The following is a 13,841-nucleotide window of genomic DNA, read 5'->3' on the forward strand; positions in this document are numbered from 1 at the left end:
AATATGTTAAATAATGTTTAAGTTAAATAAATAGCACCGTGAACAAGCCTGGTGACCAGTAGGTGAGGAAGCTGTGAGACAGTTGTTAAGTTTACGTGGGAAAGTGACTGTTATACCTTTCTTCATGTATCCACTTCTGCTGTGTTTGACTGCACTTCAAGATTATATCATTCAGTTCATGAAAACACACCCATTTCAGGTCATATATGAAATTATATGGATTAATTTACTTCTACCCGATGCCTTTTAAAAGGTGTTCGGTTGAGTTTTTATTTCTGCAGGTTCTGCGCTTGAAGTGGATACCGGTAGTGAAATGACATCACACTTTCCTAATGTATTAAGTCTGTATCCTCTGTCTCCTAATGTATTACAGTCTGTAGTCTCCTCTGTCTCTTCAGTCTCCTCTGTCTACCTAATGTATTACAGTCAGTTGGTGGTTCTGTCTGGTCTCAGTTCTGTGTGACCTTCTCGTCTCTCTGATGGAGAATGGTCCCCAGCTGGGAAGCTCTCTGGTACTCATCCACAGCCTTCCTCTGGACAACAGCATCGTTGGTCTAAACAGAAGTCACAACATACATTTAGAGAGACGTCATCATCTTGACCTGCCCAGTGGAGTGTCCACTCTTGGAAGACGGAATTTAGACAACAATGGACTTATTAAAACTATGGGACACACAAGCACACACACTCTCTGTCTGTCTCTCTCTCTCTCTCTGTCTCTGTCTCTGTCTCTGTCTCTCTCTCTCTCTCTCTCTCTGTCTCTCTCTCTCTCTGTCTCTCTCTCTCTCTCTCTCTCTCTCTGTCTCTCTCTCTGTCTCTGTCTCTCTCTCTCTCTCTCTCTGTCTCTCTCTCTCTGTCTCGCTCTCTCTCTCTCTCTCTCTCAATTCCAATTCAAGGGGCTTTATTGGCATGAGAAACATATGTTAACATTTCCAAAGCTAGTGAAGTAGATAATATACAAAAGAGAAATAAACAATAAAAATGAACAGTAAACATCTCTCACATACACTCATTTCTTTACTTTGACTCAATCATATGTTTGTTTCCCACTTACAGTTTTTCTCAATTGCTAAAACACAATTTCTGAAACCTTGCTCCATTTCCTGAAAACATTAAACACTAAACCTCATCTTCAAGCACTATTTACATAACCTCTGACTCCTCTTGCCAAATGAAACATTTGCCTCAAAACAGTTTTACCTGTGTTCAAAATCAAACACTGCTCTCAAATCATAAACAAAGTGGTCAAAATGATATACCCTCTCAAGCAGTCAGTAAACAGCAGTCAGTAAACAGTCAGTAAACAGCAGTCAGTAAACAGCAGTCAGTAAACAGCAGTCAGTAAACAGCAGTCAGTAAACAGTCAGTAAACAGCAGTCAGTAAACAGTCAGTAAACAGCAGTCAGTAAACAGCAGTCAGTAAACAGTCAGTAAACAGCAGTCAGTAAACAGTCAGTAAACAGCAGTCAGTAAACAGCAGTCAGTAAACAGTCAGTAAACAGCAGTCAGTAAACAGCAGTCAGTAAACAGTCAGTAAACAGCAGTCAGTAAACAGCAGTCAGTAAACAGCAGTCAGTAAACAGTCAGTAAACAGCAGTCAGTAAACAGTCAGTAAACAGCAGTCAGTAAACAGTCAGTAAACAGCAGTCAGTAAACAGTCAGTAAACAGCAGTCAGTAAACAATACACCGGAAAATAGAAAACACATTGTTCAACACATACAATTCTCAAGGAGAAGTACATTTTTAATCTAAAAAAATATTCATATTTTTCCATCATTGTCCTTTGATGAACGAAAACATGTTCTATCATAGTAGCTCAAAATGGATCAGAAATGACTTCTCTGCTTTGCTCTTTGCAATGTTGTTTTTTTGTTCTTCCTCCTCCTTGTCCCCCTATTTTTACAGTACTGTACCCTGCATCTCACAAACTTGTCCTTTTGTCTCTGTGATACTGTAATTCTATGAACCTGCAACCAGTCAAAATCTATTGAGCAGTCAGCACCGTTAATAAATGGAAAGCACAATGTTCAGGGCCATACAATTCATCCATTGTACAGTATACAGCCTACAATGCACTGTACTACAGTATCCATTCTCAGACCTTCTCCTTCCCACCTTCAACAACCTGTTTGCTCTCTGAACTGGCTTATATTGGTTGTGTTCATTTGAAACAGGTTAAATCAATGTTGAGTGGTTGTGTTCAATCAATGACATACCTTCTCTATTTGTATTTGATTGTTGCCATTTGTGTTTACCAGTATGGATGACATGTGCATTAGAGTGCAGAATGTGTTTTGAGAATGAGAATGTGTTTAAGAGTTTTGCTGAAAAGTCTAAGTGAGATCTGCACATTGTGTTTTACCATGTGACATGGTTTAAGGTATCGACAACAGACTGCATCATTAGCTAAGTGAGTCCAGGCAACTGAGAACGTTGTTCAGCCAATGGGTTTTAGTGTTTTAGCAATTGAGAAAAACTGTAACTCACACAGACATGATACCCAATGGTACCACATTACATATATAGAGCAGTACACTTGACCCATAGGGCTCTGGTCAAAAGTAATGCCCTTATATAGGGAATAGTATGCCATTTGGACCACAGCTGTTGTGTGGGCCCCATGCAGGAGAGGGTTTAGGTTTCAATACAAGAACAATTATAAAAGTAAATCAGTCAATGTGTGATATTTCCATACAGCACCACACATAGATTAGTGTGTGTGTGTGTGTGTGTGTGTGTGTGTGTGTGTGTGTGTGTGTGTGTGTGTGTGTGTGTGTGTGTGTGGATAGATAATATCATGTCAGTTTATTCTCTCGTAGAACTTACAGCACCACACATAGATTAGTGTGTGTGTGTGTGTGTGTGTGTGTGTGGATAGATAATATAATGTCAGTTTATTCTCTCGTAGAACTTACAGCACCACACATAGATTAGTGTGTGTGTGGATAGATAATATAATGTCAGTTTATTCTCTCGTAGAACTTACAGATCTGCAAGAAACAAGTCTTTATATTCCAAGAGAAAAGCATTTTTTATACAATAAATAATAAATATTAATTAACTAAATTGATTCCTTTTGATTCATGAAAAATAAATACTCTTTCGACAATGATAAATAACTTAAATTGATTAAATACCTTAATAATATATTAAATAACTTAATAATATATTAAATAAATTAATAATATATTAAATAACTTAACAATATAAATAGAGTTTTGTATCAAGGTAATATGTAGCTTCAATATGTATCTCAACTGTGGCTTTGGGGGGTTCCCTAGGTACAGATCTAGGATCAGCTCCCTCCCCAATCCTAACCTTCACTTTTAGAGCGGGAAATGCTAAACTGACCCAAGGTCAGCTTCCAGGTGTATCTTCACCCTACACCTAGCCTTCACAGTAGACACGATTGGTCATCTACATGATGTGTGATTTGAGCCTCTGGGCTTGCCGTCTCTTCCTGCGGTTGTCCTTCTTTAGATGGAACTTATGGGCCAGTTTGGAGGCTTTCTCGTAGATGGTAATGAACTCGGACAGAGCCTTCCCCTGGACTGTGGTGTCACTGGTCTGAGACAGAAGATACAGGCATTAACTATCAGGTAATTAGTTCATCACTTGTCATGATGATGGTGTCTTGTCATGATGATGGTGTCTATACAGTAGACTATACTACAGCCATGATGGTGTATATACAGTAGACTATACTACCGTCATGATGATGGTGTCTATACAGTAGACTATACTACAGCCATGATGGTGTCTATACAGTAGACTAAACTACCGTCATGATGATGGTGCCTATACAGTAGACTATACTACAGCCATGATGATGGTGTCTATACAGTAGACTAAACTACAGCCATGATGGTGTCTATACAGTAGACTATACTACAGCCATGATGGTGTCTATACAGTAGACTATACTACAGCTATGATGATGGTGTCTATACAGTAGACTATACTACCGTCATGATGATGGTGTCTATACAGTAGACTAAACTACAGCCATGATGGTGTCTATACAGTAGACTATACTACAGCCATGATGGTGTCTATACAGTAGACTATACTACAGCTATGATGATGGTGTCTATACAGTAGACTATACTACAGCCATGATGGTGTCTATACAGTAGACTATACTACCGTCATGATGATGGTGCCTATACAGTAGACTATACTACAGTCATGATGGTGTCTATACAGTAGACTATACTACAGTCATGATGGTGTCTATACAGTAGACTATACTACAGTCATGATGATGGTGTCTATACAGTAGACTAAACTACAGCCATGATGGTGTCTATACAGTAGACTATACTACAGCCATGATGGTGTCTATACAGTAGACTATACTACAGCTATGATGATGGTGTCTATACAGTAGACTATACTACAGCCATGATGGTGTCTATACAGTAGACTATACTACAGCCATGATGGTGTCTATACAGTAGACTAAACTACAGCCATGATGGTGCCTATACAGTAGACTATACTACAGCCATGATGATGGTGTCTATACAGTAGACTAAACTACAGCCATGATGGTGTCTATACAGTAGACTATACTACAGCCATGATGGTGTCTATACAGTAGACTATACTACAGCTATGATGATGGTGTCTATACAGTAGACTATACTACAGCCATGATGATGGTGTCTATACAGTAGACTATACTACCGTCATGATGATGGTGCCTATACAGTAGACTATACTACAGTCATGATGGTGTCTATACAGTAGACTATACTACAGTCATGATGGTGTTTATACAGTAGACTATATTACCGTCATGATGATGGTGTCTATACAGTAGACTATACTACCGTCATGATGATTGTGTCTATACAGTAGACTATACTACCGTCATGATGATGGTGTCTATACAGTAGACTATACTACCGTCATGATGATGGTGTCTATACAGTAGACTATACTACCGTCATGATGTTCTGTCTTCATCAAGTCACTACTAAGGAAGTTCTGGATGTTCTGTCCCATTTGGACAGCCAAATAGTTCTACCTGGAACCAAAATGGGTTCTCCTATGGGGACAGCTGAACCCTTTTTCTAAGAGTGTGCAACATAGAAATGAGCATTCTGGGAAGTAGCAACATTTCTAACTAGCCTCTGACTTGGGAAGCGAGACACTGTTCAGGCACACAATATTTTGGGAGGCAAGCCGAAGTCGGTAGTCAGTTGGTAGCCAAAGTCTACGCCCACTCGTCTGTGATTGGTCACCAGTAGGGATTCTTCAATGAATTCTCTTTCGTCATTGAGCAGACACGACTAGGTCTCATTAAAAAAATCAGTGCCTTATACTGCACCAAACATCCTAGTCAGATGCAAAATTACAAAGATTTTTCTGCAAAAACGTCAAAAGGTAACAGCAGATTTCTTGAGTTACTGGCTACAGGAGTCTCAAAATGGACAAACAGAACTATTGCAACTTTTTCTCTACGTCAAACAAGCCACACTCGTCTCCAGTGACTAAAGGCATCAACGCGCTGCAGTTCGGACGAACTCGACTGGAGCAGCCGGACGCCAGCATGCAGTTGACACCCTTGGTCACTGTAGACGAGTGTGGCTTGTGCTTCATTTGATGAAAAAGAGAACAAACAAATTATAGACTGAATGACTAATGGAAGTAGACTAACCAGATCTGTTCACAGTGGAAGGTGAACTTCTCCATGTAGGGTGGTTTTTCCACTATGACGCCCTGGGGTGCGTGGTTAAAATTATTGATTGAGTGATTGATTGATTGATGCTGTGGAGGAAGCTCACCTGATGGCCCACAGGTTCTGCAGGTGTGTCCTCAGCTCAGGTATCCTCCCCAGGAAATAGTGTTTCTGGGTCTCCTGAACCTTCCCCTTGACCTGGTCCAGCCTCTCCCTCACTTCCTGGTCCTCCGTCTGGTTCAGCATCTGGCTGAAGATACTCAGATACACATCCAGAACCACACTCATCAACACCCTCTGCTCACTGTCCTGAGGGAAGGAAGGAAGGAGGGAGGGAGGGAGGGAGGGAGGGAGGGAGAGAGAGAGAGAGAGAGAGAGAGAGAGAGAGAGAGAGAGAGAGAGAGAGAGAGAGAGAGAGAGAGAGAGAAAAATACTTAATACAATCTTGAAACGTAGTTTTGTCTCCAGCCTAGCCCAAGGGTAAGCAGTAGTTTCACATTGGTGATATTAGCCTGAAGGGGATAACAATGTGTAACATTATATGTTACCTCAAACGTGTCCTTGGGGAAAACAGGGTTTCCGTTGAACAGCTGGTCCTTGGAGATCTTCTGAAAAAACAAGACATGATGACAATCAGTTGTTTTTCTCCTTCAACATGCTGCAGTTTATTGCATATAGATTGACTCTTCTCCCCCTAATCACAAGTATAGTGTCTGTCAGACCTGGGCTAAATAGGTCAAATAACTTAAAATACATCATTTAGTTTGTCACGTACAATGGCAACAATGGAGTAGTCCCAAAAGTGCAAACTCCAAGCTACATCTAAGCTAAAGCTCACCTCAGATGGAAGTGTTTGAGCTGTTGGCCTCCCATTAGGAAGGAGATCTCCCTGTTATGTCCTTCCATCTGTCTGTCTGTCTGTCTGTCTGTCTGTCTGTCTGTCTGTCTGTCTGTCTGTCTGTCTGTCTGTCTGTCTGTCAGGAGACACCCCTGTTTACCCAGTTAATAATGTGTATGATACTTACATAGTGGACTTTCAGTTTGTCTATGTTGCTCTTCATGTTAATTGATGTGTACTGAGCAGCATTACTCCATCCTAAAGTCATCCAGCCCATCAAGCAGAAACACATCACAGCCCTTGATAACACATCCATGGCCCTCAACGTCACGCTGAAGATCCCTCAGAGCTCAATAGTCCTCAATCGGTGTACGGTAACTTCAGTCAAAGGCCTTGACTTGAGTTGACTTAACGAGACCACCTTGTGTCTGACACTACCCAAGTCTTGTTCTTCTGTGTCTGTCTGACTGATGCTGAGGCTAAGACAGACAAGTATTTATAGTTGAGGCAGAGAGAGAGATGAAACGATAGAGGTGTGAGGTTGTGGGTTCTCTGACTTATTTGTTTCTAAATCCAAACATCATCACACGGCCATTAACACCTGCTTTATATATTAGGCCTAGTTGGAACCCTAGGAAACAGTAGTTTTGAGCACATTCTAAAGTCTTTGGTGATGCAATAAAGTTCCAGGAGTGGTATGCATGTCTGTTGACTTCTGTGTTGCTAGATGAAGAGAACAGAGATTCTGTCTGCTAGAGGACAGAGCTCCCGTCTGCTGGGCTTCTGTGTTGCTAGATGAAGAGAACAGAGCCCTGTCTGTTGACTTCTGTGTTGCTAGAGGACAGAGCCCTCTGTTGACTTCTGTGTTGCTAGAGGACAGAGCCCCTGCTTGATTTCTGTGTTGCTAGAGAACAGAGCCCCCTGTTGACTTCTGTGTTGCTAGAGAAGACAGAGCCTGTCTGTTGACTTCTGTGCTGCCAGAAGACAGAGCCTCTCTGTTGACTTCTGTGTTGCTAGAGAACAGGAGCCTCTGTTGACTTCTGTGTTGCTAGAGAACAGAGCCTCTGTTGACTTCTGTGTTGCTAGAGAAGAACAGAGCCCTCTGTTGACTTCTAAAGCTATTAGATGAAGAGAATAGAGTCTGTCTGTTGACTTCTGTGTTGCTAGATGAAGGAACAGAGCCCTGTCTCTTAACTCTGTATTATACAGTAGATGCTAGTTGCTAGTTGCTAATGCTAGTACAGATAGATGCTGATGCTATCTTTCATTGACACCTAGGCTTTTCAAGGTGGGACAGTGGCATCACTTTCCAACAAGTATTGATATTGACAGAATGTGGATTGATTTAACAATGTTCCACTTTTGCTCATTTAGGCTAGTTGCTCGTTTCTAGTGACACCCAGGCGTTTCCAGTTGTATCACTTTCTCACAAATTGTAGTATTTTTTAATTATGCTCTTCTGCAATCGTCAGTCCATTTCCACCCCTGTAACCTCCAACTGTCGTCTTCAGAGCTACACTCTGTTGAAGGTCTCACTCTGTCACCTCAGAAAGGACGACAAGTTGGGGTTTCTGTGTAGACCGGCCGCGCAACCCCAATACACGTCAGATGACAACACGGGATCTGAGTAAAGGTTCCTACAACACACTCATCTCAGGACGCAATCAAATGAATGATCTGACCTTTACAGCTCCAGAACCATAATCTGAAATAATGTGACTCAGCGTAATTTAATTCACATCAGAGAAATCAACTGGATGCTTTCTTCATCCATTATTAAAATGACTAAGGAATAAAAAATGACTCCCATTTATTAAGACTAAGAGAATTAAGAAATAACAGCACTTCAGTAACATAGAATCCTAACTGGAAACTAGATAAAAAAACACATTTTTAAAAACCAGACTCAAGACATGTAACAGGATATATTTTCAGGAGAATTTATTCCCAGGATATAAATACAGAACATTTGATCCATTGAATATGAACTATGACATCAAATCCAATAGTACTACATCACCACTGTTATAAGGACCAATGGAAATTCCCTTCAAACAAAGTTGCTAAATTTTCACTACTACAAATACTAACATAATGTCATTGCACTTAAATTTAAAATAAATATGTTAAATAATGTTTAAGTTAAATAAATAGCACCGTGAGGAAGCTGTGAGACAGTTGTTAAGTTTACGTTGGGAAAGTGACTGTTATGCCTTTTAAAAGGTGCTTGGTTGAGTTTTTATTTCTGCAGGTTCTGCGCTTGAAGTGGATACCGGTAGTGAAATGACATCACACTTTCCCAATGTATTACAGTCTGTAGTCTCCTCTGTCTACCTAATGTATTACAGTCTGTAGTCTCCTCTGTCTACCTAATGTATTACAGTCTGTAGTCTCCTCTGTCTACCTAATGTATTACAGTCTGTAGTCTCCTCTGTCTACCTAATGTATTACAGTCTGTAGTCTCCTCTGTCTACCTAATGTATTACAGTCTGTAGTCTCCTCTGTCTACCTAATGTATTACAGTCTGTAGTCTCCTCTGTCTTCCTAATGTATTACAGTCTGTAGTCTCCTCTGTCTACCTAATGTATTACAGTCTGTAGTCTCCTCTGTCTACCTAATGTATTACAGTCTGTAGTCTCCTCTGTCTACCTAATGTATTACAGTCTGTAGTCTCCTCTGTCTTCAATCAGTCAGTTGGTGGTTCTGTCTGGTCTCAGTTCTGTGTGACCTTCTCGTCTCTCTGATGGAGAATGGTCCCCAGCTGGGAAGCTCTCTGGTAGACCTCTTTGAACTCGTTCACAGCCTTCCTCTGGACAACAGCATCGTTGGTCTAAACAGAAGTCACAACATACATTTAGAGAGATGTCATCATCTTGACCTGACCAGTGGAGTGTCCACTCTTGGATGACGGCATTCAGACAACAATGGACTGTTAAAAAAACGACACACAAGCACACATTTACTCACTCACTCTCTCTCACTCTCTCTCACTCTCTCTGTCTATCACACACACAATTCTTTTTTAATACTGACTCATCCCAAATGGTACCATATTCCCTATATAGTGCACTGCCTATAGGGCTCTGGTTAAAAGTAGTGCACTATATAGGGAATAGGATGCCATTCGGGATGCAAACAGAATTAGTGAATAACTTAGTTTAGTCTTTTGACCTTAATGTCCACCAGATCCTGTATCTTCATCTTCAGTCTGTCCTGGTAATAGCTCCTCTTCAGATCCTCCACCTTCCCGCGGAGTCTGCTGAGGTCCTGCTTGACTTTCTCTGGATGGTTCTCCTTCAGCATGTTGGAGAAGATGTTTAGGTAAACATCCAGAGTGGCGTTCAGGAGCAGCCACTGTTCATGCTTCTAATGGAGAGAAGACCACAAAAGGGGAGAGGAGAGAGAGATAGAGAGAGAGGGGGAGAGAGAGAGAGAGAGAGAGAGAGAGAGAGAGAGAGAGAGAGAGAAAAAGCACACCATTACTATTGAGTATGTCCTCAGTACATGACAACAAGTTGACAGGGCCAGCAGGGTGAATCTACAATAGCAGGGCCAGCAGTTTGAATCTACAATAGCAGGGCCAGCAGGTTGAATCTATAATCGTAGGGCCAGCAGGTAGAATATACAACAGCAGGACTAGCAGGTTGAATCTATAATCGTAGGGCCAGCAGGTAGAATATACAATAGCAGGGCTAGCAGGTTGAATCTATAATCTTAGGGCCAGCCGGTAGAATCTACAATAGCAGGACTAGCAGGTTGAATCTATAATCGTAGGGCCAGCAGGTAGAATATACAATAGCAGGGCTAGCAGGTTGAATCTATAATCGCAGGGCCAGCAGGTAGAATCTACAACAGCAGGACTAGCAGGTTGAATCTATAATCGTAGGGCCAGCAGGTAGAATCTACAATAGCAGGACTAGCAGGTTGAATCTATAATCGTAGGGCCAGCAGGTAGAATATACAATAGCAGGGCTAGCAGGTTGAATCTATAATCGTAGGGCCAGCAGGTAGAATCTACAATAGCAGGACTAGCAGGTTGAATCTATAATCGTAGGGCCAGCAGGTAGAATCTACAATAGCAGGACTAGCAGGTTGAATCTATAATCGTAGGGCCAGCAGGTAGAATATACAATAGCAGGGCTAGCAGGTTGAATCTATAATCGCAGGGCCAGCAGGTAGAATCTACAACAGCAGGACTAGCAGGTTGAATCTATAATCGTAGGGCCAGCAGGTAGAATATACAACAGCAGGACTAGCAGGTTGAATCTCTGAGTAATGTGGCTTTAAAACAGAAAATTCCAACTATGTACAGAACTTTTTGAGTTCAGTAACATTTATTGAAAAACTGGAAAAATAAAAAAAGAGATATTTACCTCAAACTTGCCATCAAGCTCTCTCATGAGCTCTAGGAAGACAGGTTGGCTGACCAAGTTGGGGTCCAGCAGATCCTGAATAAAATGAGTACGTTTGACATTTAGCACACAGACTCAAGCAGTGTTTTCAGAACAACGTATCATATAGATCTTGTCTTTTTCCAAATGTGTACATTTAGATAAAAAATTTAAAAAATACATCCCTTTAATTGGCTGCTTTTGCCATCATAATCAAATGATGTTACTCAGGCCACCTTTCAATCTCCTCCCCTATTAGGCAACCTCACAGTAGTCTATGGTTCTCTCTGATGGTGGGAACTAGGCTACTGTAACTGAGGACATCATAGCCCACATCTACACCCTTGGGGGGCTTTGAACATGTGCATGACACTTTGAGACCAAGATGAAGAAGTGATAAAATCCCAAGACGTCTGTGAATGGACTGTAAGTTTCTTGTTGGTCATGTGATGAAGGCCAGGAGAAGGGAACCTCTCAGTAGAACAGGCCAGGACTGTCATAGTACCACATGCATTAGGCATTATAAGATATTATGAACCCGGTGGGTCAAGCCCTGAATGCTGATTGGCTGAAAGCTATGGTATATCAGACCCCATAACACAAAAAAACTATTTACGATTCTATTTACATTGGTAACCTCTTTATAAAAGCAAGAAGGCACCTCGGGGGTTGTGGTATATGGCCAAAGTAGTGCACTATATACTGAATAGGGTGCTGTTTGGGACACATCCATGACCACAGACCAGAGAAATCAGTTTAAACAGGTTTAAGGCTTTCTATTGTAACTCACCAAAGGGTCTTCCAGGGCTTTGATGTCCTTCTCCATGTTTTCGGACACAAATCTGGACCCAAGGTCAGAGCCAGAGTGGTGGGGGCGTCCCAGAACCACTACAGAGCAGAATCCCAACCATACTACCACCACAAGATCCAGGGCTGAATTCATATTATTATCCTGGTTACAGTGGCTCACGTTCTTTCAATCCACAGAACAAAAGCCCCGTAAAATATATCAAACTATGCCCTTGAGAGGTCTTTGAGAAATTCTTTGAGAGTCTTGAGAGTCTTTGAGAGTCCTTTTAGAGTTAAGCTGTGGAGTCTCTGTTGACTGTACCTGTCTGTAGATGGAGTGTCAATGTGAGTCAGTAATGGTGGCCCGGTGTCTCTCTGGGGTTTATTTATATGTGAGACAGAGAGCTGTGCAGCAGCAGAGTCTGCTGGAGACAATGATGATGGTTAGAGGTTACAGAGGTTTTGGGGTTTGTGGGTTCCTCTTCTCGGTAGGTTTCCTTTAAATCAGAGATGTTCTGCTCCTAAATGGGTGACTCTTCCTCAATACCCCCCCCAGCTACCTCTGATCAGGTCATTTTTAAGGGATTTTTTGGACGGCCACAATGGGGGTGGGGGAGCGGGGTGAGTCAGTTTGTTGAGTGACATGAGGAAATAAAGGTTGGTATCTAGAACCTAACAAGGTGTTTCGGCTGGCCTCGTGGAGAAACCCTTCGAAGAACCGTTTTTGGTCGCAGGTAGAACCATTTTGAGTTCCATGTAGAACCCTCTGTATAAAGGGTTCTACATGGAACTCAAAGGGTTCAAAAGAACCCGAAGAACCCTTTTGGAACCCTTTTGGAACCCTTTTTTCTAAGAGAGTGTAGATACTGTTGTCAGAGGTTGGTGATTAGGAGTATGACAATCTGCCTTCTCAGCTAATGCACTTGTCTTTTCCTGCTCCCACTGGCTACTTTGTAGAGGGAAAATAGACTTGCTACGATTGTGATTGGTTGTTTTGTCACCTAGCTATCTTCATATGAATGCACTGATGTAAGTCTCTCTGGATAAGAGCGTCTGATAAATGACTGAAATGGAAAAAATTGAAAAGAAATGAAGTTTTATTAAAAATGATAAATGCTCTGACATTGTGTTATACATGTTATATAATGTAATGTACTGCAATGTAATGCAATATTATCTATGTTATATAATGATCTGTTATATATTGTAATGTACTGTATGTTATCTATGGTATAGAATGTAATGTACTGTACTGTATGTTATCCTGTATATACATTGGTGGAAAAAGTGCCCAATTGTCATACTTTAGTAAAAGTATAGATACCTTATTGGAAAGTTACACAAGTAGAAGTGAAAGTTACAGAGTAAAATACCACTTGAGTAAAAGTCCAGAAGTATTTGGTTCTAAATATACTTAAACATCAAGTAAATGTAATTGATAAAATAGTACAATTATAAATAATTTCAAATTCCTTACATTAAGCAAAGCAGACGGCACCATTTTCTTGTTTTTAAAATGTACGTATAGCCAGGGGCACACTCCAACAGTCAGACATAATTTATAAACAATTAATTTGTGTTTAGTGAGTCCACCAGATCAGAGGCAGTAGTGATGACCAGGGATGTTCTCTGTTTAGTGAGTCCACCAGAGTAAAAAGTACATTATTTTCTTTAGGAACGTAGTGAATTAAAGGTAAACGTTATCAAAAATATAAATAGTCAAGTAAAGTACAGATACGCATGAAAACAACTTTTTAAAACAATTTTTTACCTAAAATTACCCAAATCTAACGGCCTGTAGCTCAGGACTTAAAGCAAGGATATGCATATTCTTCATACCGTTTGAAAGAAAACACCTTGAAGTTTGTGAAAATGTGAAAGGAATGTAGGAGAATATAACACATTAGATCTGGTAAAATATAATACAAAGAAAAACACAATTTTTGTTGTACCATCATCTTTGAATTGCAATAGAAAGACCATAATGTATTATTCCAGCCCAGTCACAATTTAGAATTTGGCCACTAGATGGCAGCACTGTGTTTGCAAAGTTTTAGACTGATCCAATGAACCATTGCTGAGTTGGTATGATATATAGGAGGTAACCTGTGCTGAGTTGGTGTGATTTATAGGAGA

The 13,841-nt window shown here is 40.8% G+C and overlaps 1 protein-coding gene across 1 annotated transcript; it reads right to left on the reverse strand.

The window, feature by feature from the left end:
- Positions 1-3,319: 3,319 nt before the first annotated feature.
- LOC121839573 (interferon gamma 1-like) lies at positions 3,320-6,981 on the reverse strand. Its single transcript, XM_042298637.1, has 4 exons — positions 6,713-6,981; positions 6,236-6,295; positions 5,794-5,996; positions 3,320-3,590 (listed from the first exon to the last, which is right to left on the reverse strand). Exons 1-4 carry the CDS (start codon positions 6,839-6,841, stop codon positions 3,419-3,421), a joined length of 564 nt encoding a protein of 187 aa, XP_042154571.1. The 5' UTR covers positions 6,842-6,981; the 3' UTR covers positions 3,320-3,418.
- Positions 6,982-13,841: the final 6,860 nt, after the last annotated feature.

The sequence above is a fragment of the Oncorhynchus tshawytscha genome, linkage group LG16 (genome assembly GCF_018296145.1).
Source record: "Oncorhynchus tshawytscha isolate Ot180627B linkage group LG16, Otsh_v2.0, whole genome shotgun sequence".
Taxonomy (NCBI): domain Eukaryota; kingdom Metazoa; phylum Chordata; class Actinopteri; order Salmoniformes; family Salmonidae; genus Oncorhynchus; species Oncorhynchus tshawytscha.

Excerpts from the sequence above, each read along its gene's own strand:
- LOC121839573 (XM_042298637.1), bottom strand. The coding sequence starts at position 6,841 with ATGGATGTGTTATCAAGGGCTGTGATGTGTTTCTGCTTGATGGGCTGG. Across the intron at positions 6,296-6,712 it reads ACAAACTGAAAGTCCACTAT|AAGATCTCCAAGGACCAGCT; the intron begins GTAAGTATCATA and ends TTGTTTTTTCAG. Across the intron at positions 5,997-6,235 it reads TCCCCAAGGACACGTTTGAG|GACAGTGAGCAGAGGGTGTT; the intron begins GTAACATATAAT and ends TCCTTCCCTCAG.